General features: G+C 36.3%; 1 protein-coding gene across 1 annotated transcript in view; it reads left to right on the forward strand.

Annotated features, from left to right (window-relative positions):
- The window catches only part of NECAB1 (N-terminal EF-hand calcium binding protein 1), a 172,887-nt gene that overhangs the window by 26,015 nt on the left and 120,170 nt on the right, over positions 1–26,702 (forward strand). Inside the window, exon 3 of the mRNA XM_025393724.1 lies at positions 5,566–5,674. Within this exon, the coding sequence (XP_025249509.1) occupies positions 5,566–5,674 (109 nt within the window). The remainder of the gene's footprint in view (positions 1–5,565; positions 5,675–26,702) is intronic.

The following is a 26,702-nucleotide window of genomic DNA, read 5'->3' on the forward strand; positions in this document are numbered from 1 at the left end:
CCAGGCATGATGTATCAGGTAATGGGAACTGAGATAAATAAGCCTCTAGTATGAGGATTTATGTCAATCTCACCAGGTTGGATTGTGTTTAATGTTTGCTCTAGTGATAGCGCCAGAAGCTTCAAATTCCTTTTGCGTCTTTTTGGTTTTTCTGTTGACTGAGTTTCCCTAAGTACTCCCCCTCAAAAGGACTAAGTCTGGCGGCTCTTTCGTTCACCATTCACCATTATCATACAGGAGTCCTTCTGTGGTGGTAAGGAGTGGGGAAGCAGACTTGATCTCTAAACTTATGATTAAATCTGAGTTTCTTTGTGGGCCTGTGTGCCTGGGCTGACACCTTCGCAGGTGTTTCTTAGCTCTCCACGCTATAAGTTGGGGAAGAAAGATTAGTATAAATGACAGTAAGAAAAATGCCTGTCTTCTCAGGTGGGACAGGGCTCTGGTAAAGTCTTTGACCTGGAAGGTAGACCTTTTTTATGGAGAACATTTGGGGTATATTTGTTGATAACTCTTCCCCTCCTCCTGCCAGAGCCACAAAGGAATCTTTCTTACCGCCTCACTGTGAGAAACTGGTGAAGTTTCTGGAGATAAAACCCACCAAAGGATGGAGGTTCAGCAACAGCTGCACCCCCGGCAGTTTCTCCTCTCCTGCTCGTCCACAATCAGCCTCCAGCAATTCATCAAAACCACCATTAAAGGGTCCCTCTCAGTTTATGGCTACAGTAGCTTCTGTTCCAAATAAGCAGATCTTAGCTGTGATTCTCTGCTTTTACCTGTCTTTCCAGATTTGGGATAGCAGTTTACCCTGACTTCAGTTGTCCAATGAGTTGAAGAAAAGTCATTGAATTTCAGGTTTTTTCAGCTTTTTGTTGTTTTAATTATGACATCTAATATATGAGATTTAATATATGACATCAAATATGAATTATGACATCTAAGGTTTAATGTTGGAGCTAAAATCAGAAGAGGTATTTTATTTTCATTTATATATTGTCAGTAAGTTGTTTTAAAACAAATATATGTCAGAATAAGAGTAATTAAATTCAGTAATTTCTTTTTTTTTTTTTTTTTTTTGAGATAGAGTCTTGCTCTGTCGCCTAAATTCAGTAATTTCTATGAGTTCATTTTGTTCTAAGGATTCCATTATTAGTATTGAACATGATAATGTTTTGATGTTTTCATTTTGATAAACTACAATATTTAAAGTGCTCAAAAATGCTAAAGTAATACGTAAGTGAAAAAAACAGTGTTTTGAGAGCATAATCATTTTAAATGCTCACAAAAATAGGCTTAAAATTGCTGGGGGAAGGGGCAATACTCACATCAGAGCTCTAGTTGTTGTCATGTTTGTGGATGCAGCTTGAAGGAGACATTAAATTAGTGTTTAAATAGTCTTTTTTTAAAAAAGAAAAGAAGCACTAATTTTAAGATTTACAAACCTGATTACTTAAAAAAATAAAAATAAAATTTCCGTCATTAAACGCACCTCAAATACCCATTTTCTATGTGTACTCAATAAATATTTTTCAAGGAAGAGTAGAAAATGGAAATTAAAAACATAAATGATCTTCACTTAGCAAGAGTGAACTAGTAAATCCATATCTACCATTGTTGAACTCTTACTATGTGCTAGGTACTGTGTTAAGTGTTTTCTATATAGCCTCTCTCTTAATCCTCTCAATAGCCAGGCATTTACGAAATCTGAAACTTAAAAGAGTTAGTTGGCACTTCCAAAGTTCTTTCTGGGCCCTTTTCTTCCTCGTTGTAGGCATTCTCCTTGGGAGAACTCACTCACTTCTAAGACCTCAATTACTTGATATTGGTAACTCCCAAACATACACCTCAAGCCCCTATCCCCCATTTGACTTTTCTAGACCCCTGATTCCACTACTGTGCACTAAATGCCTCTACTTACTCCACAAGTACCCCTAATCTCAACATATCCAGAAGAACACTCTTTAGCTCACTCTATGCTTTTGCTCAGTGTTCTCTCTGGCAATGAATGATGATACCATCCATCTGTTGCTCAGTTTGGAAAGCAAGTCTCATCCTTGACTTACTTGCTGTCTCTCACGCATCACCTCTACCTATCACCAATGTGTGGTGATTCTGTCTCTGCCACCTTTGATTTTTGCTTGGACTTCTGCAATGCCCTGTCAACAAGTCTTCTCATAGCATTCCCCTCCGCTCCATTCTACTTACTGCAACCACAGTAAGGTTTCTAAAATATGACTGTGGCTCCTGAGCACTCTTGGGGTAAATTAAAAACTCTTTATCATAATTTTGATGGTTTCTCTCTCATGATATTTCCTCTTCATATCTGACTCCTTCTATCCTCCAAATATATACCCTTTGGCTGGGTATACTGAGTTTTCTTTTCAATTTCCAACCCAAGTCCTTTCTTGCCTCCTAGCCTTGTCGTTTGCATTCTCTCTGCCTGGAGTACTTTCTCTTCAAAGATCTTCCTTCACTAACCCCTATTTTTCATTTGTGTCTCATCACAAGTGCCACTTCTGGGAACCTTCCCTATCCCTTTATAGCTGGACCAATTTTTTTTTTCCAAATGCTCTCACATCACCCTGTGTCTCGTAGAATCCCCCTTATTATATCGTACCATTTACTGTGTCATAATTATAAGATCCATAAAAGCTTGTCTACCTGTGTTCTTAATACAAAACACAGTTTTTGGCACATATTAGGACCTTGATAAACATTTGATGAAAGAGTGGATAAAGTGCTGTACTAGCAAAAGGCAAATCATGTTTAAAACTCAAGATTTTTTTATCCCAAGACTGTGGTCTAAGCAACTGTGCTCTGCTGCCTCCATCTCAAAAAAATTATTGGAATTTGGAATATAAGGCCAGGATAATTTTTAAGTAAAGCAGAGGTGGGGCAACTATTTTCAGGATAAACTTGGACAAAGCATGTAATTCCAATTGAAAAACCTGTGCCCTTTGGTGGTAAAAGTTCAAATTTGGTACCATAGGAAATGAGACCTTACAATATTTGGTTATTCTGTGAGCCAAACCCATATAAATCAAAGGTTAACTCTGTTGTTCCATTTTAAAAGCAAATATCAACAGGAAAGTTGAAGTTTGAATAAAATGTTTCTAATAAAAATTTATAATTGCTTTATAAATACAGAATCACACTACAAGGGAATATTTTTCCCTTTCCTTTAAAAAAATGTAATACTTTTGTTTAACATTAAGGCTCTAGTATATAAGTCTTCAAAAGTAACTCTTTGCAATTGCTTCTTTAAACGTGTGGCCACCTAAAGTGAAGTCTTTCAGGAATACTGCGTGTGGTCACAACAGGTTTTCAAAGCATACTTTCCACCCTTCAGGCCAAGACTGTAAGCTAATGCTCCCTTTTTCTTTTTATATATTTTCTTCTAATAGGAGGGTTGTGTTTTTTTTTTTTCTAAATAAAAGGCTTTTATCCCCAGAGAAGCATCAGAGCACTTATTAATCGATGCTTTTACTTGATAGAATGCACATTATTATTTGAAATCACTTACTTATCATAATTATAAAGCAGTATTACCGGGGCCCACCCTATCCACAGGGTGCACAGGCAACCCGAGTGCAGTAATAGTCTGTTTCCACTCACCTGAGAAATATTAGCCATTCACCAAGGAAAACATATTCCATCATCAATATATACATATTACATTCATTACATATCATAGTGTTGGAGATGGAAATAGTGGGTCAATTTCTGTTTTTCTTTTTTCTTTCTTTTATTTTTTTTTTTAATAGTACATGAAAAGGTCTTTCTTTTTCTCTCTTTAACCTCAGTCTGATTTGTTCCAGTTTTTCAACCTGGCAATGTATTTTTCATCAAAGCAAGGAGATACACAGTAGAAAGACCACACTATGTCTTGTCTAGCATATCTATCAGGTTACATGGGGCTAAGTTTAAAATAGTCATATGAGGCATATAACTACCTCATTCAAAAACAGAAACACAAAATTAGGCAATTGATGAGCCTGGGGATTGAACTTCATTTTGCAATGGGTTGTTATGTCACCTGAATGGCAAAGCTGGGTTGGCTGGATCTGTGCTTGATTCAGATCTGGATTTATTCTACTTCTAAGGCTGTGTCTGCCCAGTTAGATGTTGGCAAAAATTAACTGGAAAATTAGATTATTGTGCCTTTTGCGTTGAAAAGCAAAATTAAATACAATTTAAAATCTTCCAGGAGTATTTATATTTATATTTTTTGCAAATAAGTTTTTTTTAAAAATGTCGTAGTCTGTAAGTCCTTATCTGAAAAAAAATAAGTAATTCTATGATTAGGCTTCTTTTATCCTGTATAGTAAAAATTCAAATTTCTTGTCTACCCACCCCTCCATGCCCTCTGCGAGATTCTAATTTTCTGGTGGGGCTTAGGAATCTGCATTTCAGCAGTACTCCAGGCAATGTGTGGGCCATATTTTGGGGAAACAAAATGTTCTAGATGAATCTAGAGGAGCTAATTCTATTAAATCAAATATTCTTCTCCTCAAAGACGAATTCTACTTTGTTCAGTATAGCGTTGTTGGTAGAACTACATTATAGGAGTTTTGTGACCCTCGGCAAATTCCATCGTCCTTAAACCTCAGTTTTTTCATTATAGATGGAAAGGATCTTACTATCATTTACAGTTCTTTGTCAGCTTATCCGAGATCACTGAAAAATTAGCTCCCTGTACGGAGAGAAAGATACTTGCCTCTCTTTTCTGGTCCATTCGTTTCTCTAGGTTTGCTGCTGCTGTGTTTTGTACAAATCTTTTGCCTGTTAGTAATGTGTTTGTTCCATCTCTGTTGATCTAGATTTTACCTGTTGTCCAAAGTCAGGACGAATGCTACTAAAACCCCCCAGGCCCCCAAGTGAAAATAATCTTTTATTACCCAGACTCCCATACAGTTAAAATACCTCTGTCTCATTGCATTAACCGTATTCTACTGTATAAAATACTTATAATGTCTGTATATGTTATCTTTTTTATGATCTCTTTTATTATATGTTATCTCTCTGACTGGGTTTCACCTTTGTGCCCTACAGTAAGTAAAATGTCTTTCGCTTTAAAGGTACTCACTGATTTAAAGGGCATAGGAATGGACATAGTTTGTTAGAATATAACAGCTACTCTGATATACATTTATTAAACACATCATATTTATCCTGCAATCTGCTAGGTCCTATATGTGTTTGGTACCACAAAGGTAAAACATCGAAATAATTGACTCTGTGTTGAGCTCTTTATTTGGTTATGTGGATACCTTTCTTGTATGGTCTGTTAAATAGTTCATTAAATGTTAAATGTTTGTCATGTGAATAAATGAACCAAAAAAATACCTAGAACCATGTAGACTTATATTTTATTAGATTGTACACGTCTGTGTTCTATGTCATACAAAGATATGTTAAATTATTTTTCTTTTTAACACCTTCAGCTGTTCTTTCTTTTTGAATACATATGTGTACATGCACAAGCATTTGGACGAAGTTTTATTAAGCAAAAGATAGAACAATGTACAATATTAAAATAAATTTGTCTCTTCGTTCTTGCCATTTCAGATGATGGAAAATTATCCTTTGAAGAATTCAAAGCATATTTTGCAGATGGTGTTCTCAGTGGAGAAGAATTACACGAGCTCTTCCATACCATTGATACACATAATACTAAGTAAGAAATTTTTTTATCATTGGATTCCATAAATGAGGCAGAGAGCGTGAATGCATTCATATCCAGGAAGAAGAAAGGGAGGAACAATGTAGAGGGTATATTTTGCAATGTTTGCCTATGCTTAATTCTGATATACCTCTTTAGTAATTAAAATGCTCTGAAAAATTGACTTGGAAGCAGAAAATAATGATCTTTTGTAGAAAGCTCCCTTAAAGTGTTTTTAGATTGTTTCCACTTTGCAAAATGTAAAAGAAAAGTATGCATTATAAATAAATATAGTTCTGCCATTAATTTAAAGAGTAGAATTTTGCCTTGTTATTTAGGCTTAATCTCAATTTGCTTTGTTTAAAAATTTTTCTTAGGCCATTCTTACATTAACACAATGAAATGGAAGAATTGTAGCAGTTATCTGGACAATTCAGGTGTGCTGAATTCCAAATCACTGTTACCTGAGGACACAACTATCTCTGGAGAGCCAGTGTATACAGTGATCCATTCTTTTACTTATTTTGCCTATATAGATCTCTCTTTTGTATTGGCATAACATTTCTGAAGTTTCTATTTATATTCTCACTATGCTTAAAAATATAAAATAATGAGGTCTTTAGGGTATAGAGCAATAGAAATATGCTGCTTGCTTTAGGCAATTGAACCAAATCAGATTGTTTGTGACAGTCACAATTACAAAACACTTATATGAAAAACCACCGTTTCAGCCATGTCTTGAGACCTATCAGTGTGTCCATTGCTTGAAAAATCACTGTCTTGCCTCAGGCAAAGTGTTGAGATGACTCCAGGCAGTGAGTCAAGATGCCAAGAAAATGCCCTTGGGCTACATCTATAAACAGACATTTTTTTGAGGCTAACTATTAAGAAAAATTAAAAGACTAAATTCACTTCACTCAAAGAGTTGAATATTTTTTAAACAACCAATTTATAAATTTCTTGACTTCATTGGGGTTTCAAATTCTTCATCCAATGGCTTAAGTATTTTGTTAACAGAAACAGTATTCACGGGTAACTATACTCAACAATAACTCTTGCATATCGAGTCCATAGTAGGTATTGGTGGCACAACATGGAACCAGCTTATGGTTTTATGGAGAAATAGACCAATTAGCTGATCATATCAATATAATTCATAAATGCTGTAATTGAGCCATGTGCAGGACACTTTTGGACCATAAGTCCCAACAGGGAGGAAATTTTAGCCCCATTTGGTAAGCTCAGGGAACATTTACAGGAGCTGAGTCATTATGGGAGATTAGAAATTCCTTAGGTAAAGAAAGGGGTGGAGAGAAGAATATTCTAATCAGAGGGAGAAGCATGAGAAAAGGCCTGGAAGAAGAAGGTGATGAGCAGCAACAAGTAGTTTCTTACTACTAAAGTATCAGCTGGAAGGCTGAGAATGAAAGATGAATCTGGAGAGGAAAGAAAGGACCAGAAAAGATGGAATTTGCATTCTGTGGTTGCAAAAGTGCTTCAACTTTATCCTGAAGGCCAGGGAAAAGCTATTAAAGAATTTGAGCCAGGCGGCAACATCTTTATAGGTCACTGCAGATCTACTGAAGGACAGGCGTACAGGGGGAATAGTTGACTCTTTAAATTGCTACTAGATCAGTGTGTTAAGTAAAATAAGCCAGACATAGAAAGAAAAAAAAAAAACAAAAACAAATTGCTACTGGGGAAGAATGTTTGTTTGTGAAAGAAAGAAAGCCATGTTGTACTTTACTGGGATATCATACTTTAAAGAATAAAAGAGCAGAGGCTCCCTTTGTGGCTTAGGTGTTGGACATTGAGATGTTAATGCTTTGTTATGTATGCTGATTATTTCTTCCTCCTTACAATTAGTATTGAAGTTTAAACAACATTTGGGTTTGGAACATTTATTGAGAGCCATAATAGTTCCAGAATTGGGTGTTATGAAGATTTTTAATATGTTACATTTAATTTATATTAATATTAATATTTATTCATATTAATGAAACACTTTTCAATAGATCTTGTCAGCCTCTTTTGCTATTTTATTTATATAGTTATTAATTTGGGTTACTTGGCATAGCTTTAAGACTACTAAATGTTAAATAAGTATATATAATGATTTATACAGTAAGTCTAAAGGAATAATTATTACCACCAGTTTCTCTCATATGCATTAGTAACAACAAGTGTTTTCTGATCATAATGATGTTCAACTTTAATTTGGAGCTAAAGTATATATTAGGTAGAGACTTCTGAATTATATTGACATAATTCCTTTTTTTAAGAAAGGGATGTCAGTATCAGTCTTTGATCTTTTACTAATACTAATTCAAACATTGGCATGGAAATTTTGGAGCTATATTTGAAGCAACTGATAACTTATATCTTTGCATGATCCAAGTTTTAATTATTTTAACAAATGCACTATATATGCCAATTATTTTCTCCTTCCACTCACCTTCTAAGAATATAGGTTTTCCTCCAAATCCTGCCTCATTCAATATCCCTGACCACTCTAATTTAATCAAGAGTACAGCCTGGCCTGAAGGAGCCAGTAATATATAACCTGGACCAAAACAGTCAGACTCACTGTCTCACACTGTTTATGGTAGGCTATGAGAGTCAGAGTCTATGAACATTTGCTGCGGAGGTCCCTGTGACTGCCCGGTTCCTGCCTTTCCTTATATCTGGAGTTTTGACTTCACTTTGGGGTCCATTAAATTGGTATCTTCCTAACACACTGCATTTTCTTGAACTTGTTTAAGTAATATTCTGTTCCTTGTGTAAGAACGTTCTAAGACAGTGTTACCCAATCACATTCCTGCCATCTCTAAAAATTCAAGTCTTTTTGCTACAAACATCATATTTGCCATGCTTGAGGAGTGACTTATCCACTTTGAGAATATTTGGAAAGAAAGAAGGAAAATAATAAGAACATATGTGGCTACTTAATTTTTTTCCTTTTGTCTCATGAAAATACTCTTAAAATATTATGCTTGATTATGAAAAGCAAATATTGTTCAGAAGCATAATTAGAGCTTGTGTCTATATTGCAGTATAATTATTTTAAATATCAAAATTAAGTACATTTTTCCTCATAAAATTACATTAAAAAAGCATCATGTAAACTTATGGACTTTAAAAGGTCATGTTTTATAAGTGGTTTTTAAATGAACAAATGATAAATATAGAGTAGTGTAATGATTTTTAAAAAAGTCTTAAGAAAACAAAAATATACTGCCCTCTTCACACACCGTTAGATAGCAGTCATAATTCCCAAATCTAACTCTAGTGGTTTTTCTCTTTTGTTTCAGTCATTTATTTCTTTAATCTTTCATTTTAAGAAATCAATATGTTCATTTGAGAAATTTCCTTAAAAGTAGTTCACTGCAGTTTTTTTTTTTTTCCCTCGAATTACTTGGATCTTTTCAGTCAGCTTTTCTCTCAGGAATGCAAATAAATCCCAGAAAAACAAACCCCAAATACATTTAACCTCAAAATAACTATGCAAAGATTTCTGCAAAGATTTCTGTATATGAATATTACCAAGGTTGGAGATATCTCAGGTCTTAATCATACAGAATGTTTTTAGTATATTTCAAAACCAAACTACCTATATCAACCACATGTCCTTATATGCCAAGGAAAGTGTCTAGCAGTTGTAATCACCTTTCAAGCCAGCCCAGGCACGAGCTTAAGCTCAATGCTCAGTATAATTTCAGTCTAATGAGAATTCCATGAATCATCCTACTTGTTTGTTGCTGTATTAGAATCCTTGTATAGTGACTGTTTGTCAGAAATTACATTCCTAATATATGCATTCCAAAGATTTCATTCAGAGCAGCAACTTTAGAAGTGAAAAGAACCGTGCGTAAAAGTAAGAGAAATTTGAAGGCATGGGAAGCCCAGCTTTCCATCACCTTTTAAATTATTAAATTGATAGATCTTTTTCATTATGTTCAGACATTCGGAAAGTTTTCCTGAGTTTTTCTTGCATATAGTGATTGGTTGAGTGTGGAACAAAAGACCAGCTTGTTTCTGTGGATGGTACTTGGGATATTTTGCATGGCAAAGGAGAAGAAGGTCAAATAATGTTTTTGTCATCGGGGTAAAATATTGCTGAAAACTTTGATTTTTCTCAAGCTTTAAGAGAAGTGCATACAATGTAATATTCTGAAGTAATCCTGAAGGATATCATGTCCACCTTATAAAACTTTCATAATTTCTCAGATTTTGTCAAGCCTCATTTTAACTGTATTATTTCTGGGACAAATATGCTTAATCTTTCATTTTCTTTTAAAAAATTATTAATCTCTCAATCATTTTAGTGAGCCTTATTGCACCCTTTCCAGACTCATTAGCGATGTTTTAAACTCACATTTTTCTCAACTTTTATAAAGTGACTCTTCAGAAAAGATACTTAGAGCCCTTAAAACTTGTTTGTAAAAGAAACTAACCTAGCAAAAACTAAATCTACAGCTAGGTAGCTTACAAACGGGAACCATCACACCAGTTAAAGAGCAAGAATAAATAGAAGAAAGATCATTAAGAGGAAACTTCATGGTTCATCAAAAGTGTTCTCATTCATCAGAAAGTTAGTCTGTCTACATTTTGCAGTTAGTTATAGGGAACTACGATGAATTTAGCATAAATCCTTGTGATGTTAATTATAGCAGAAAAAGGGGAGAGATCCCCTGGAGACCAAAACCCATTTTCCCAGCACACTGCACTTTGGAGTTCCAGATTGTCAGGGTAGACCAAATGGTCGACCAGATGGAAGTTTCACTTCTGTGTCAGAGAGTGAACATACAGAAAAGCATCCCAGGGCCCTCAGATGGGAGTCTGTGACTAGAGATAGATGACTGATGTCTTCTGATCAAGTGTTCTTTATTCCAAGCTAAAACAATTTTTTGGGTGCTGAGCACTGGGATTTCAACCCAGTACTTGTTAAATCACTGAAGCACACCAGAGTGACAAAAATATCACCACCTACTAAAAGAGCATAGTCCATCTTGAGCTAGCTCTGAAAGTTTAAAAAGCTCTTTCTTAAACCAAACTGAAATCTGTCTCTCTTAACTTCTGCTTGGTTCTGCCCTGTAGGGCCATTCAGAATATGAATATTTTATGAAAAGTCTTTCTAATATTTGAAGACAGTTTTCATGCATCAATGAGATAAAGTCCCATAATACTTGGAAGGAGCAGAATTTTGCTTCTTTGGAAACAGAAAAAATGCTTCACCTTGTATTTGTGCATGACAGATACATTCTAAAGCTTGATGAGTTAGGTGATGAAGCCACTTTCTTTCTTGAGTTATCTATTACACTGCTTAAGTGGACATATGCTGTGGGCAGTAGGAAAAGAAGGAAGGGTCAGTACTCATGGAACATACAGTAAGTTGGTCCAAAGATCATGTAGCATAACCTGCATGACATTGCAACTGCAAAGCTTATTGCAATTCCAATAGTGGACAGAAGAGATCTCCTGCTTAACACAGCTTATACCATGTTCAACTAAGCTGAAGTCTTGGAAAGCAGTACCAAGACTTAAGTTCCAGAGAATAGAGCAGGCCACAGTCCCAGGTACTCAGCTAAGCAAGTGTGGCATGACTGAGAGATACACAGGAAGGAACAAGAAAAGAGACAAAGATGGTGTGGCTATATGTCAAGAGAACAAAGTGAAGACCAAACTCCAGAGTACATCAGGTTAACATGCAATGGACAGACTGGGCTTGCCAGGCTTGGGTTTCAGCAATACAAATTTGGCTAAGGAGCACTGGCAGAACTGTGCTCCAGGTATTCAGAGAAGCCCTGAACTGGCCATCAGTAAACTAGCAGAGAACACAGAGTCCAGTTAGAACTTCTTTCTATCCATGAACCAAGGCTTGGCTCTAGAAACTAGGTAGTGGGCTGATCTCTATCCAGGCTTTAAGTAGTTTTCTTGGTATAAGCTGATACAGGCTAGCAGATGTATGCTGTTTTTGAGAGAGGCATGATTTTCATAATGCTTTGCATGCCAGATGAGGGATGGAGTCAGAGGAACCACAAAGCTGTAGAGAGAATAACATACTTTTGACAGATTTTTCTCAACTCCTCTTAGGCCCTACTTCAGAGAAGTCACAGCAGGGCAAATGATTCTGTAGTAGGCAAGAATTATTGGATGTGAGTGACAGAAACATAAATTAAGCTGACTTAAGGAAATAATTGTCTGCCTCACGTGTCTTATAGGTCTAGAGACAGATTTCACGTGTGCTGGAGGTAGCTACTCGAATAGTGTTGCTGAAAATCTGTCTCCCATTGTCTCTCACCTCTTCTTTTCCCTGTGTTAGCTGTTCTCTTGGGAGGGCCCTCTCACTGAGAGGCCAAGATGGTTCCTAGAAGCTCAAGGTTCATATTGCCGCCGGCTTAGCAAACACTCAGAGAAACTGCTTTTATTTCCCAATAACTCTCAGCAAATCCTGTTTTTGAATTATGATAGCCTGGCTTAGATCTCATGCATATCCCTGGACAAATAACCATTTTCAAGAAAACATAATGCAAAATAGAACTGGGATGGTGTTTCAGGATAAAGGTGAATAGATGCCAGGCAGGAAAAAGTTGAGCCTCCCACAGATCAAATAACTGCTTATTCAGTCTCAAGGACTTCTCTTTACCCTCTCATATTTTAGAGGAAGATAATCTCCTTCCCCAAGAGGACAAGGGGCATGAAGTTTAAACTCCAGAGAGTTCTTACTAATTGTGGGATCAATCAGGAAAATCTGTAGCTATCTATAATGGGAAACACTGAAGTCAGGGAGAATTCTGTTGTTAGGCTTCCTGGTCCCATTGAGCTGCCCAGGATTCTATCCCCTGACACCCTCACCCTTCCTGACCGTCTGACTGTTTTTATTCCCAGGAGTCCTGCTCTCCCATTCTTTTCCTGCTAGAGCCATGCCTCTGATGCCCTTCTTTTCTCCTACGGTCTTGACAGCTCTTTGTAGCTTCAGCAACTGCCAAAACTTAGACTTTGTAACCCTGGTTTTCTTCTCCTTAGCCTTTCTCTGTGATCACCCAACTAGTATAGATTTTTGGGGAGTTCTCACATATTGTGCTATCCTTATTTCTTGAGAATTAAAAATTATGAAGAATTATGTACAAAGCTAAGAAACACTATTTGATTATATCCTATACAGGTGTACTTTTAACCACATTTTTAGAGACTGAAAACTGAAGTCTTACACTCTTACCAGGACTCACTCTAAACTATTACTGGGCCTATGATTATTGATTCCATTTGGACATTAGAACTGACCTGTAGCCATTGGATGTCCTTATCATTCACTGATTTTTAGGTCTACTTTTCACTTCAACAATTACTGAAACCCATTTACTTGCTTTAACTGAAACCCATTTACTTGCTTTGGGAATCTTTGATAAGCTCACAAAGATATGGAGAGAGAAAAAAAAAACCCAAAGTGGTTTTAAAAACTCTTCTTTCCTAGGAAGACATTTCATTGGCATCACCACCATCTCCTTCTAAATCAGGTCACTTCAAACCTGCAGTGTGGACTGGGGCACTGCATTCTTCCCTGGAGGAAGAGTGCAGAATCAACAAGTCAAATTCTGCTGCATAATTAAAAGATTAGCAAAGTCTGGAGAATCTATAAAGGAGAGAATGTTAAAGGGATTTTTTCAAATGGCATAGAAATGGTTTATTCTTAGTTATAATTTTTTGAAAAAAGAAAAACTGGTTCTAATTTTCTCTGACAAAAATGGTAGTCAAGTCAACTTTTGTGTCAGGGCAGTTTCTATATAATTTCTAAAACTATTTAATTTCTAAAGGAAATGCTTAATTTCTAATTGAATAGGAAAATGCATTTATGAAGTGATTATGTACCAGGCAATTAACTTGCATCATCTTATTTAATCTTTAAGAAAAAAACAAACAAAATAAGAATGCATTGTCATTCATAGCCTACAGTTAAGCAATCTGATACAAAAAGTTAAATAACCTGCCAAAAGTTACACAAATAAGGATCTGGGGTTTTCCGAGGTCTGCCTGAACACCAAGCCCAAGCTCTTTCCATTGCCATATCATCTCAATAAAATTTCATGTTTTTGCTTTGTATTTCCTGTATCAGAAATCAAAATATTCCAAGGCAATTTTTAAAAATCATTGTCAGGTAATTTATCCTTGACGGAAAGATGGTTAATTCTCTCTAACAGTAGAATATATTTGGATGTACACTATAGAGGTAATTGCTTTAATTGCTGCCTTTATCTCTTCTCTTTATATATCTAATACGTAGGGTTTTTACAGTGTGGGGGTTGCTACAATGTAGAAATGTTATTCTTCTTTTCTGTGGATATTGTTTCCATTCTTTGCACATTTTCCCTCCCGCTATCCTACCTTTATACTTAGAAATCATTGTCTACTTTTAGACTTAGTTCCTGCCATCCTCCATCCCATCACTTTGCATTTGCCATATTTTCTCTATTGCTCTTCAGAGCACTCACAGAGTTTTACTGTTTCCTTTAATCGTTTGTATTAAGGGCCTTTTCAAACTTTTTCGTATTTTTTTATATTTTCAATCTTACCTAGAGAATTATTTTTCTGGTTTTCATCTATTCCTTCCCCCAAAAAAGCTTAAATTCTTTTTTTTTTTTTAATTTTACTTTAAGTTCTGGGATACATGTGCAGAATGTGCAGGTTTGTTACACAGGTATACATGTGCCACCGTGGTTTGCTGCACCTATCACACATATGTTTAAATTCTTTTTTAAACTTAATTGAACTTTCTTTCCATCAGCTGTGAAAGAGTTGCCATTAGTGAAGTAAAATCAATTACTGCTCAAAATAAAAATTGTCTACTGAGGAAGCTAGATGAATGATTTATTCACATAAATGCAGTTTTTTTCTTATCTCGTCAATATCCACTAAATGGATGAAATCAATGCGGTAAAATTGTAACCGCAATCTCTAAAATACATGGTGCTCATTTTGTGGACAGCTTTTCCTCCATATCCAATGACCCAACCAGTTCTGTCTTTTTTGCTTTTAATCGTCACCGCCACTACCTAAGTTTAAGTTTTTTGCCTTTGCAACTACATTTTTCTCAAGAATGGTCAGTTTAATGGAACAGTTACAGTTGTTCTCCATGAATCCTTAAGATTTCAGAATTCTCAGCCAGGTGTGGTGGCTCACGCCTGTAATCCCAGTACTTTGAGAGGCTGAGACAGGTGGATCACCTGAGATCAGGAGTTTGAGACCAGCCTGGCCAATATGGTGAAACCCCACCTCTACTAAAAAACATAAAAATTAGCTGGGCATCGTGGCACGTGCCTGTAATCCCAGCTACTTGGGAGGCTAAGGCATGAGAACTGCTTGAACCTGGGAGGTGGCGGTTGCAGTGAGCTGAGATTGTGCACCACTGTACTCCAGCCTAAGAGACAGAGTGAAACTGTGTCTCGAAAAAAAAAAAAAAAAAAAAAAAGATTTTAGAATTTTAGAAATAAATGTAGATTACAAATAACCAAAAAGTCACTACTTACTTTTGAAGTGCAGGTTTTTTCAAGAACAATTTTTTTAGGAAAATATTTCCCCCACTGCTATGGTCCAAATGTATGTGTTTCTTGGAAATTTATATGTTGAAACCTAACATCCACAGTGATAGCATTAAAAGGGAGGGCCTTTGGCAAATGACTAGGTCATAAGGATTCCACCTTCATGCATGTGATAAGTGCCCTTTTATAAAAGAGACCTGCAGGAGCTTGTGTTTCCCTTCCACTTATGTAAGGATACATAGAAAGTGCCATTGATGAGTAGCAAGCCCTCATCAAACACCAAATCTGTTGGTGTCTTAATCTTCGACTTAGCCTCTAGAACTGTGAGCAATAAATTTCTGTTGCTTATAAATTACTCAGTCTGAAGTATTTGTTAGAGAAGCCCAAAAGGATTAAGATACCCACAAACCAGATAATATAAACAGCACATCATTATTGTAAAAAGAATTGAAAATATAGAAAATTATAAGAAAGAGCATAAAATATCTGAAACCTCACAGCCTTGAGATAATCACCAAGAGCATTTGGTTACCATAGCTTTTAATGTATGCATTCTATTTTAATCATGGAAAACTACTTGATTTTAGATTTCTTTTCCTCTTCTACCATATATCCTTATACTATCCCCCATAACCAATTTTTATTACCTAAAGTAGTCTTGTGTATTTTTTCCATGTTTATGTAATCATATACACATCTATATGTCTCATGAAAGCTTTCCCTGACTTTCTTTATTAGGTTAAATTTTCTATTCTGCATTCTCATTGTAACATGGACCACGCTCTACAGCACCTATATTATTTACAATTTTATATTTATTAGGGTGTTTCTTTGATTGGGATTTACCTCTAGCCTAAATTCCATGAAGGCAGAGGCCATAACTATCTTGCTTTTCATTGATTCTCAGCACAATGTTTAGCACATATTGCAAGCTCAATAAACATTTGAGATGATAAGAGATAAATTCCCGCTTCCCCAAATCTCATGCTATGCACTTTGCCCAAGTAGCCTTGCTCTTCTCCTCAGCATAGTAAAGTTTTCCAGGCATTAGAGATCATCCAATGCCAAAAAAAGAGTATTGCAATGCAGAAAGAACTCAGACTTGCCAGGCTTGGAGTTAAGTCCCTCCACTATCTGTCTATGAGGAGTTTGAGTGGTCATTTTTTTTTCATTGGACCACAATTTCATTGACTTTAAAAGGGAGCCAATGTAAGAACCCATTTTGTGGAATTTAGGACTAATATACAAATACTTGTCACAAAATAATAATGGTGATGATTATTACTAAAGTGTATTCACTAACCTTTCCTTTTCTTTTGGATCACTTGCTTTCTCCAAATTTCTGTAATTATAGTTTACGCCTTCATGAGGTACCATTTAATTATATAATATCTTCTGTTATGTTTGCTAATTGTTTCATTAGCATGTTAATCTTGTCTCCAAATATAATTATAAATTCCTTTGAAGCAAGGACCATTGTTCTCTACCACTTACAGCAATTGCTGTAATACATTAAATAAGTGCTTGGTTACTTGACTGATATAGAAAAAGGATTATTTTGATTTTATGTAAGAAAGGTGTGCAAAAGCACATTGCTGGTGACTTTTAGAGTCTAGACCCTGCCTGATTGAGTATAGAAAGAGTAATGCCATTAACAGATCTTATCAAACACAGAAGGAGAACTGATTCCTTTTGTTTGGGAGGAAGATAAATGATAAATTTGACTTTAGACTCTCAGTTAAACTCAAGCAGTTTTGAATGCTATTGCTATATTAAAATAGTTCTCTACTCCTGCAAATTAAAGACAATGAAATATAATTTTGGACGTAAATGTGGATTATTTCCATATTTTAACAGACACAAAATATGTTCAAATGAGGAATTTCTTTTTCCCAATATAATTATTGGATCTTCATTTATATGTTAAAAAAGAAGCTGCATTGCTTAAAAAGAAGCTGCAACATTGCTTAAAAAGAAGCTCCTGCTACACCGAATATTATATTTTCTGTTCTCTTAAAAGGTTTCTCATTGGGAAAAATAGACTAAATAGCAAAAGCTTTTAGTAGTTAACTCAAAATAGAAGAAGAAGAAAGCTGGGCATGAGAATCAGCTGAACGTTATTATTCTTGTCTCATTCACTAATGGGTTTAACGGTTTAATTTTATTTTAAGGTTTTCCTGGGAACTTATTTTTAGTCAACTTTAGATTAAAAACAATAATTTAGGATAATTAGAAATCTATCTGTAGTGGGTGGGCCATAGGGTTTTGATCGTTTACATAACTAACTTTTCCTCAATCTTCCACCATCCTCTTTGCTGTAAGATTAAAATAAATTTTGACTTCAGAGTGGCACAAAGAGTTTTTTTATTTTGCTTGAATTGTGAATGGTTTCCAAGTGAAAATTCAGTTGGTCAGACTTGACAACCATTATTCTAGTTGAGTTTGCAGCTTCCAAAACATTAGTCATTTGTTCCCTAATTATTCATTTATTTATTCAATAAGCATTTATTAATCTGCAATGATATCATGTGCCATATATTATGCATAACTGAATGAATATTACTTTATATTTATGGGATGCAGACATACTGATGGATAGAAAATTATTTTCCAAATATCTCATGGAGGCCGATGTTTTGCCAAAATGAAGGCAATGGCTTAAATTTACTATGATTGAGCAGAATAAGAAGCACTCTTTAATATTTCTATCTCTATGCTTGTCTTTAACTCAGGATCTTTGCAATAGTTAATTGCTGTTGATAAAATGCACTTTAACACGTTTATGTCATTTTTTTTTACAAAAATTAAATTGCCAGAAAGTTATTAATGGGAAATTAACCTTTAAAAAATAGTTCCAAAAAGCCAGAGATGCCTGGGTAATGTGCTGATCATAGGGAGGTCACCTGTGCTACTTTGGCCAAAGGCCAGCCACCTAAGGAAATAATATAGACAGGGGTAGTGAAATTCCATTACAGTACATTTATCTGCCAGGGATAAGTTCCAAGACCCCCAGTGGATGCTTGAAACTCCGGATAGAACAGAACCCTACATATACTATGTTTTTTCCTATCTGATAACCAAGAGGGCTACTAAATGACTAATGGATGGGTATTGTATACAGTGTGGTTACCCTGGACAAAGGGATGGTTTGCATCCTAGGTGCAACTGCAAAAGGTTTCTCCACACTATTTAGAACAGTGTGCAATTTAAAATTTATGAATTGTTTATTTCTAGGATTTTCCATTTAATATTTTTGGACCACAGTTGACTGCAAGTAACTGAAACTATGAAAAGTGAAACCTTGGAGGAGGGAAATCTTCTGTAATTGAAAAGTGATTGATCAGGGTCCCTTCTGTGGATTCATCAAGAATCAAATAGGGACAATTACCATTTGACCTTTATTTTTAAAATACAAGTGGAAATAATAGAATTGTTTCTAGTGTCTCTGAGTCTCTTCCACTGGTTTCTCTCTCTCTCTCTCTGCCCCCTGTTGCTCTCTTGCTGTGATCCTTTTCCAAGCTTGAGCTTGACAAATCATTATGTCTGTACCAGACCCGCTTAAATTAGAATGGATTGTAAGAGATTTCCAGTCATTGAGTTTTTGTTTTACTATTTAATGTAATTGTTTCTTTGCATTTCTACTTGTATTCTGAATTCCTAACCCCAAATTTTTGCTCTTTATATTTTACATTTTAAAATTTCTTTATTGTGCATAGAGCTAACTGTGTCTATGTCCTAGTTGGCTCATAAAAATTCATAGGGATTGTGTCTTTAAAATAGAGCACAGTCGGAGAACATATACCAATGAAAAAAATAAGGATGTGTTTTTAAATTAATTTTTGTTGAATATATGAAAAATTATTATCCTTGTTGTATTTGATTGAAACTATTCACTAGGGTGAAGACAGAACAGTAAGTCTTCACTTTACATCATTGATAGGTTCTTGGAAACTGAGACTTGAAGTGAAACAATACATAACAAAACCAATTTTACCATAGGCTAATTGATGTAAATAAGAGTTAAGTTCCTATAACATATTTCTAGTCAAAAAAGTATCATAAAACCTCTAAATAAAGACCCAAAACATTTCTAATACTAAATATTGAAATAAGTGTAAGCTATATATACATTTACGAAAGACTTATAAAAAAAATGAGACAATTATTTACCCACTTACTTCAGTTCAGGGTTACAGGTGACCAGAGCCTATTCTGGCAGCTCAGGCGCCAAGTAGGCACCAGCCTTGGACAGGATGCTGTCCCATCACAGGGTGCATTCACACTCATACCCACAGTCACTCAGACTGGGACCATTCAGACAGGCCAGTGAACATAATGTGCACATCTTTGGTGGGGTAAGAGAAAATCTGAGTATCTGGAGAAAACCCACATAGACATGGAGAGAACATACAAACTCCACACAAACAGTGGCCTCTGTGGGGAATCAGTTATTTTCCTTCTCTACGTTATAACAAAACGAAGTTGAATGAAACAACTCTATTCAAGGACCTGCTATAATCTATATTTCCAAACTCATGACAGAAATCTCCCTTTCACAGTCAGATTACATAGGAAATTTCTGTCCTTGATTTGTTACTTAAAGTTGCTTGCACAAGATTTCTTAACCTGGGTAAAATCAACCCCTGGAAATTTAATATAAAATTAAATATAAAATGTTATTGCACATTGCCTATATTTATTTTGAGAGAAATAGGGAAGGGATGATTGATACATTTTATCAGACTTTCAGTGTTCTCTGCCAAAACAGCAAAGAACCACTACTCATCTTCTCTCTTAACTTCTAAATCAAATAATTAATCAACTTTTAATAAATCATTTTATATTTCTCTTTCTGTAACAAAAACAGTTTAAATATTGGAAGAGGCTACCACAAAAGGCTAGTGAAGTTTCTTAGGAATTCCTGGGAAGAGGATCCTGGAGATTATGGAGAGAGGACACTGTTAAATTTGAACTCTGAAGTCAACCCAAGTCTAACTCAATTTGTGAAGTCAGTTCTGTATTGCCTATACAGACTGAGCTTGCTATTCCCTTTCAATGAAGAGTTCCTGGTATTCTCCATGTGGAAGGTATTGTACCAGCTACTAGGGATGGTGGTGATAAACAAGGGATTTGTAGTTTAGCAGAGAAAGTAGACAATCAATAACTTGATTAATTATGACAAGAAGATATAGTGCTTTGAGGGGAACAGGGTGTGCTAACTTTATCTTAAGGGTTAGCCAGGACCTCTTAGAGAAGCCATACAGTTTTACTAAGAAGAAGTATGAATAAGGATGGAGATAGAGATGAATGATGTTTTTAGCCAAAGACAGTAGCACATGTGGAAACTTGTAGAGAGATAGTGTGGCATGTTAGAGAAGCTGAAGGGCATTCAGCATGTGCAGAGCACCGAATCGGGGTAGAGAGAGGCTAAAAAAGCCAACAGAGGCCCTAACTGTAAAAGGTTTGAGAATCAGTGGGGTAATCAAATTTCTACCCTCAGGTCAGTGCTAAGCCACTGAAGGGTCTTAAACCTGGGAGTGACTGGATTAGGTTCATGTTTTCCTAAGATAGATCTCCCCAAGGTGAAGAGAATTGGTGAGAGATGACAAGTCTGGAGATAGCAAAACCAGGTAAGAGGTGCTTCAGCTATGCTTTAAAAAATGTTAGCTGGATTTTGAAAGATCTGTATCTCTAGTCTTTCTGATTTTGCCTAAATCTTTCTGATCTGGAAAGCTTTTGAATAAGAATTACCCTGATGCTGCAAAACAATAATAATAACAACAACAATAATAATGGTTAATATCTATGGCTCAGTTTGCATAGGCAATACAGAATTGACTTCACAGATTGATTTAGACGTGACTTGACTTCAGAGTTCAAATTTAACAGTCAGGGAGACGCGCTAATCTCCATAATAACATTTATGGATTACTAACAATAATAATGGTTAACGTTTACCATGTGCCAGACCTAAGCACTTTCCATTCATTAACTTACTTGATCTTTACAACAAACCCCATTTTGCGCATAAGGAACCTGAGCCACAGTGAGATTGGGTCTCTTTCTCAGCATTGCCCAGAGAGTATGCATTAAGGCAAGCCACTCTGGCTCTTAACTATTATTCTATTCAGCCTCTTACTAAATCCAGCTTTGTTCACTGTCTTTGGAATCTGTCAGAGTGGTAATCTTCATTCTGTTTCTGAAGGCCCTGGCCGAGCAAAGTTTTTAATTGCTTTACTATCCTTCAATATTAAGTGGAGCTAATAATATTTTCTGGCAAGAAAATTGTAAAAACGTATGAGCAAATTTTTTAAAGCAGTGTAGCCTGCTAGCCAGGGGAGGTGCTATGTCAATATGTGAGATTTGTTTGACTGGGGTTAGTAGTTCTTAGAGTGCAGAACCACATAACGCACAGTCATTGCTCATTGCCGCCTCTTGGGTTCAGACGGGAAAACGGCGGTACCAGTGAAGCCAGACCGTTCATTTCATACTCTGCACATTGTCCTAACTCTTCTTTGGGGGATGTTGCTGCTATTTGTGGTGAGGGCACAGATATCTTCAATCAACAGAAATCTAATATTTCAGGAGGAAGAACAAAATGTTAGTGGTAAATCTATTAAAGTGACCAAGTAGTTAAAGTAGTTCATTGGAAAATAGTGCATAGAAGTGACCTATCTTGGGCAGAGAGCCCTTCAAGATTAATATCTCCCTTTCTGAAGAGGCTTGGAAATGTGTACTCCAGTTGACAGAAATTGCTTTTTCCCTCATTATGTCTTCAAGATACAATAGTATCTAGTAAAATGGGCACTCTTTGAAAACAGAGATTAACATAGTATCGAGATGCATGAGGGTCAAAAGCAACTTCACATTTTTATTAATAGGAGAATATTGGAGGCCACTTAAGCTTCTGGGTATCACCTAAAAAAGGAAGCTAAGAACTGCCATACCTGTTGGGGACTCTGCCTGCCTCTCTCCTCCTTAGTGTTTACTTCAGCAACAGTGAAAATGACCTGGGGATTTATTTTCAGGGACAGCAAGGAAACGGGGAACTGAACATTCTGGGTTTCAGTATTGAGAGAAAAGAATCCTCTTGATAAATAATGGGGAGGTGACAGCTCTGAGAATTACAGAAAAGCAATCTGAATCCTGGCATGAAAATGGCATGAGGAGGCATCTCAGGCCTGATAAATAATTTGGAGGCCTTAATAGTCAGAAGCCCATGCAGTTCTCTAAAAGGTGGAGCCTGCATTATCCTTAGCAAACTAACACAAGAACAGAAAACCAAATACTGCATGTTCTTGTTTATAAGTGGGAACAACATGATGAGAACACATGGACACATGGTGGGGAACAACATACACTGGGCCTGTGGGAGGGTGAAGGTGAGAGGAGAAAGAGCATGAGGAATAATAGCTAATGGATGCTGGGCTTAACGCCTGGGTGATGGGATAATCTGTGCAGTAAACCACCATGGCAGACATTTACATATGTAACAAACCTGTACATCCTGCACATGTACCCTTAAACTTAAAATAAAAGGTGGAAAATAATAATAATAATAATAAAAAGGTGGAGCCTGGGGAGTACTACATCATAGACCATTGGGAGCCTCCTAAAAGGTCTATCCACCTTCAACCTCAAAGGTCTACTTTCGTCCTTGGGCTTGAAGTTGTATACACTACAAATCTATATGCCTAATGAAGAGATGTAATGTTGCCTTTTTTTTTTTTTTTTTGAAATTTTCCGTTGTTTCTCATTCCTTAAAGATAGGTGGAGGGTAGGAGTGAGGATTGGTTAAGCTGCTTCTCACATGATAGAAGCTGTCTGCAAGGAAACATCATCAGCAGGCTTTCAAGGGCCTATCTGTGTGGGAGGGCTTATTGGTTGCTGTGAGCTGTTTGTTTTATGTGGGCTGCCTGCTAGAGCAGCTTGTGTGCAGAGCTCCTTGCTCTTCAAATGAATGCTGGGTTGTCTGACTTGCCATTGTGGACCATTAGAGCTTTGTGACCACACTCAGAGACTTTTCCAATGTAAGGCATTTTCTATAACAATACAAAGTGCCAAGAAAATGTTGTCATTTAGATGGCCAGAGATTTTTCCTTTGTTGTCTGTTTTAATGGATGTCAGAACATTATGCATGATTTTTATGGTGTGTGCCTTGAGTTTCATTAAAGTTGCTAAGGCCTTTATGGGTAGTGCTAATGGTACATGATTATAAGTTCTAGAAAGGTTGCCTTAGAAAGTGGCAGATAGGGATAGATGGAAACATGTAAGGTTTACCTCACTATTCTGTGTCCCCTTCACATTGTATTAGTCCATTTTCATACTGCTATGAAGAAATACCTGATACTGGGTAATTTATAAAGAAAAATGAGCTCACAGTTCCACATGGCTGAGGAAGCCTCCCAGTCACTGCAAAAGGCAAAGGAGGAGCAAAGGCACGTCCTAAATGGCAGCAGGCAAGAGAGTGTGTGCAGGGGAACTGTCCTTTATAAAACCATCAGATCATGTGAGACTTATTCACTATCATGAAAACAGCAAGGGGAAAAACCCACCCCCGTGATTCACTTACCCCCTATTGGGTCCCTCCCATGGCACATAGGGATTATGGGAGCTACAATTCAAGATGAGATGTGGGTTAGGACACAGCCAAACCATATCACACACCATTTCTTTGGTTGACTAAGTATATAATTGCTGATCTCTTTTCTCCCATCATATATAAGGGAGTTATGATTAAGTATCTCCCCTAGGAAAAGAAAGAGAAGGATCTTTTTACGCTTTCTCCTTCAGTTCCTTTTCTTTAAGTTCTGAAACAACTATGATATGCAGGGTCATGAATAGAAGATCTTTAATATTGTTTAACGTGTAGCAGAGAATGAATTTGTTGACTTTTCCTTGGCTCTATTGTCTATTGTTGGAGACAACTGACTATTATATGCTCATCAGCCAGAACAGTGAGACAAAGTAGGTGGCAAGACCGCAAAGATAATTCAACACTGAACTCTGAGATTTGCTTCACTTCACTTAAACAGATATTTATTGAGCACTGGCTGTGGGCTAGAAACTGCAAATACAAAATCTAGCATCATTTTTGGACAGCAGTACTTCCTTTTAAGCTGGATGCTTCCTTTTATATTTTTAGATCACTGACAATGTACATCAAGGAAAACAAAAAGTCCTTGCATCTGGCAGAGAACTTCTAGTCAAAATTCTTTATCTTATATCTGAGGAAACTGAGTTAAGTAGAGCTAAAGGACTTCTCAAAATTATGACTGATGAATCCTAGCTTCGAACCCATGTCTCCTGAATCCATTCCTCCATCTTTCCTCTATTCTATACTGCCTATTTCCTTACAGGTATAACAGAGCATGAAATGTAGGTGGGTAGAAAAGGAAAATGGAACTTTTTTTTCTGTAACTTAATTTCCATTTTAAGTCTTAATCCTACTGGGTGTTAGAAATTTAATTTCAGTCAACTTGGGGTCACTTTCCTCCGTGCCTGGGGGTTGTATACAAATCTGGGGTATTACCTAGTGCAAAGTCATGAGAGAGGAGAGGCATCTCTTTCTTTCTGCTCAGTTCTTCACAATGCATCAGCAGGGGTGTCTTCATTCCCACTTGACCTTTGGTTAGTAGTTGAGGTAGGTCCCTGCACTTCCTCCTTTCTTCTTAACCTCCAGCCCTTTTCAAGTCTGCTGGCTCCCTCTGTGATGTTACTGCAGCTCTCAGATCCTAAGGGTCCCTATAGTGTTTTCAAAACAGTCTCTAGTGTAAGTAATCCTTCAAAATTATCTCTGTCCTTCTGGCCAGACACACCATGCAGATGTGTCTGCTGCTCCCCATCAGGTTGATGGAGGAGAGCATTCTTTCTATCTGCAGATGGGTCACAGATCCTCCCTATTGTCAGAGCCTCCCTACTCTCCCTATGTCTAAAGTTCTATAGGTCTCTACCACCCACAACATCATTTCCACCACTGTTTTCATCTTACAGGCTTGACCTACAGGGGAAAACAGTATAGATAACACCTTGTCCAGATGCACCTGTCTATGCTTTCTTCACTTTCACTTTCTCTCTTTTGTTCTAGGGAATCTTTATCCAGTTGGGAGATGAAAAGGCTTAGCTTAGTTATTATTGAGCTATGTTCTTCTAAATCTTTTATCTTACACCTGGGTCTGGACTTTTTAAATTGAAAAGCTAAAAATTTGCCCCATTGTTTGAGTCAGATTTCTCTAGAGAAACAGAAACAATAGGATGTGTGTCTATAAGAAGAGAGATTTATTGTAAGAAATTTGTTTACACGATTATAAAGTCTGACAAGTTTAAAATCTGCAGTGTGGGTCATCAGGGTGAAAACCAAGGAAGAACCAATGTTGTGGTTCAAGTCCAAAGATCACCTGCTGGAAAATTCCCTGTTGCTAATGGAAGGTCAGTCTTTATTCCTAGTCATGCCTTCAACTGATTGGATGAGGCTTGCTCACATTGTGAAGGGTGATCTACTCTATCCATATTCCTCTGATTTAAATATTAACCCCATCCAAGACACCTTTACTGAAACAACCAGAATAATGTTTGACCACAAGTGTGGGTTCCATGACCAAGCCAAGTTGATGCATAAAATTAATTATCACATCCCTCTCCTGTCTGTTACCTGCCTTGTCATTGCTTCTCTAAGATAACAGCAGCCTACTCAGTACAAGGAAACAGTAGCAGGTGCTGTGGGGTAAAAGCAGATGGAGAGAATTTGGTTTATATTTTTTAAAATATCTGACTTGTATAATTATATTATGTATTTATTTATTTTCACTTTTGCTAATTAGAACTACCCAGTATGCTACTTCATAAGTATGCTTTCATTTTTGCAGAGGTTTTAATCTTTGGTTTTCAAAAAAAAATAAAACTTCTTGAAAGTAGGTGTTGGTTCATCTCCCATTGATTGCAGTATTTTATATAAATAGACAGTAAGTTCCACTAATTGAAAATATTTCATTTTAAACTGCAAGGTACAACACTGTATTAAGTGAAAGCAATGCAACTTTCAAGTAATATTTGTCACCAGAAAAAAATTGAAGTGTAAATGCTTTCATTGAACTTGATTTTCAAAAAAACATTTTTTTTTGAGACTTGTATTTTTTGCCTTTATGCAAAATCGAAGGTCACCAGTCAGGTAAAAATTATAGAAAAAAATTTTCCAAAGTGAGGAATGGTTTTTGCTTTAAACAGCAGGGTGGTTTTTCTTCTTTGAATATCATCTGTGTTCTTAATTTTAAAAGTAGATTTTCTCTGAGTGATTTTTGAAAGCCAACAAAGTAATACTTACATCTTCCTTTAAGTTGCTGGGAGACCACAGAGTATTCTAGCCTGAAGTGCCACCTGGTACATCTTAAATTATCTGAAGCAGAGATCAAGCTGGGCTAAGGAACAAAAAGTGGCATATCCTTAATTACCACAAATGATACCTAATTACCTTCATGCCAGCTTTAACATAATACTGAACACAGCTGAGA

This window comes from Theropithecus gelada, chromosome 8 (assembly GCF_003255815.1).
Source record: "Theropithecus gelada isolate Dixy chromosome 8, Tgel_1.0, whole genome shotgun sequence".
In the NCBI taxonomy this organism is placed as follows: domain Eukaryota; kingdom Metazoa; phylum Chordata; class Mammalia; order Primates; family Cercopithecidae; genus Theropithecus; species Theropithecus gelada.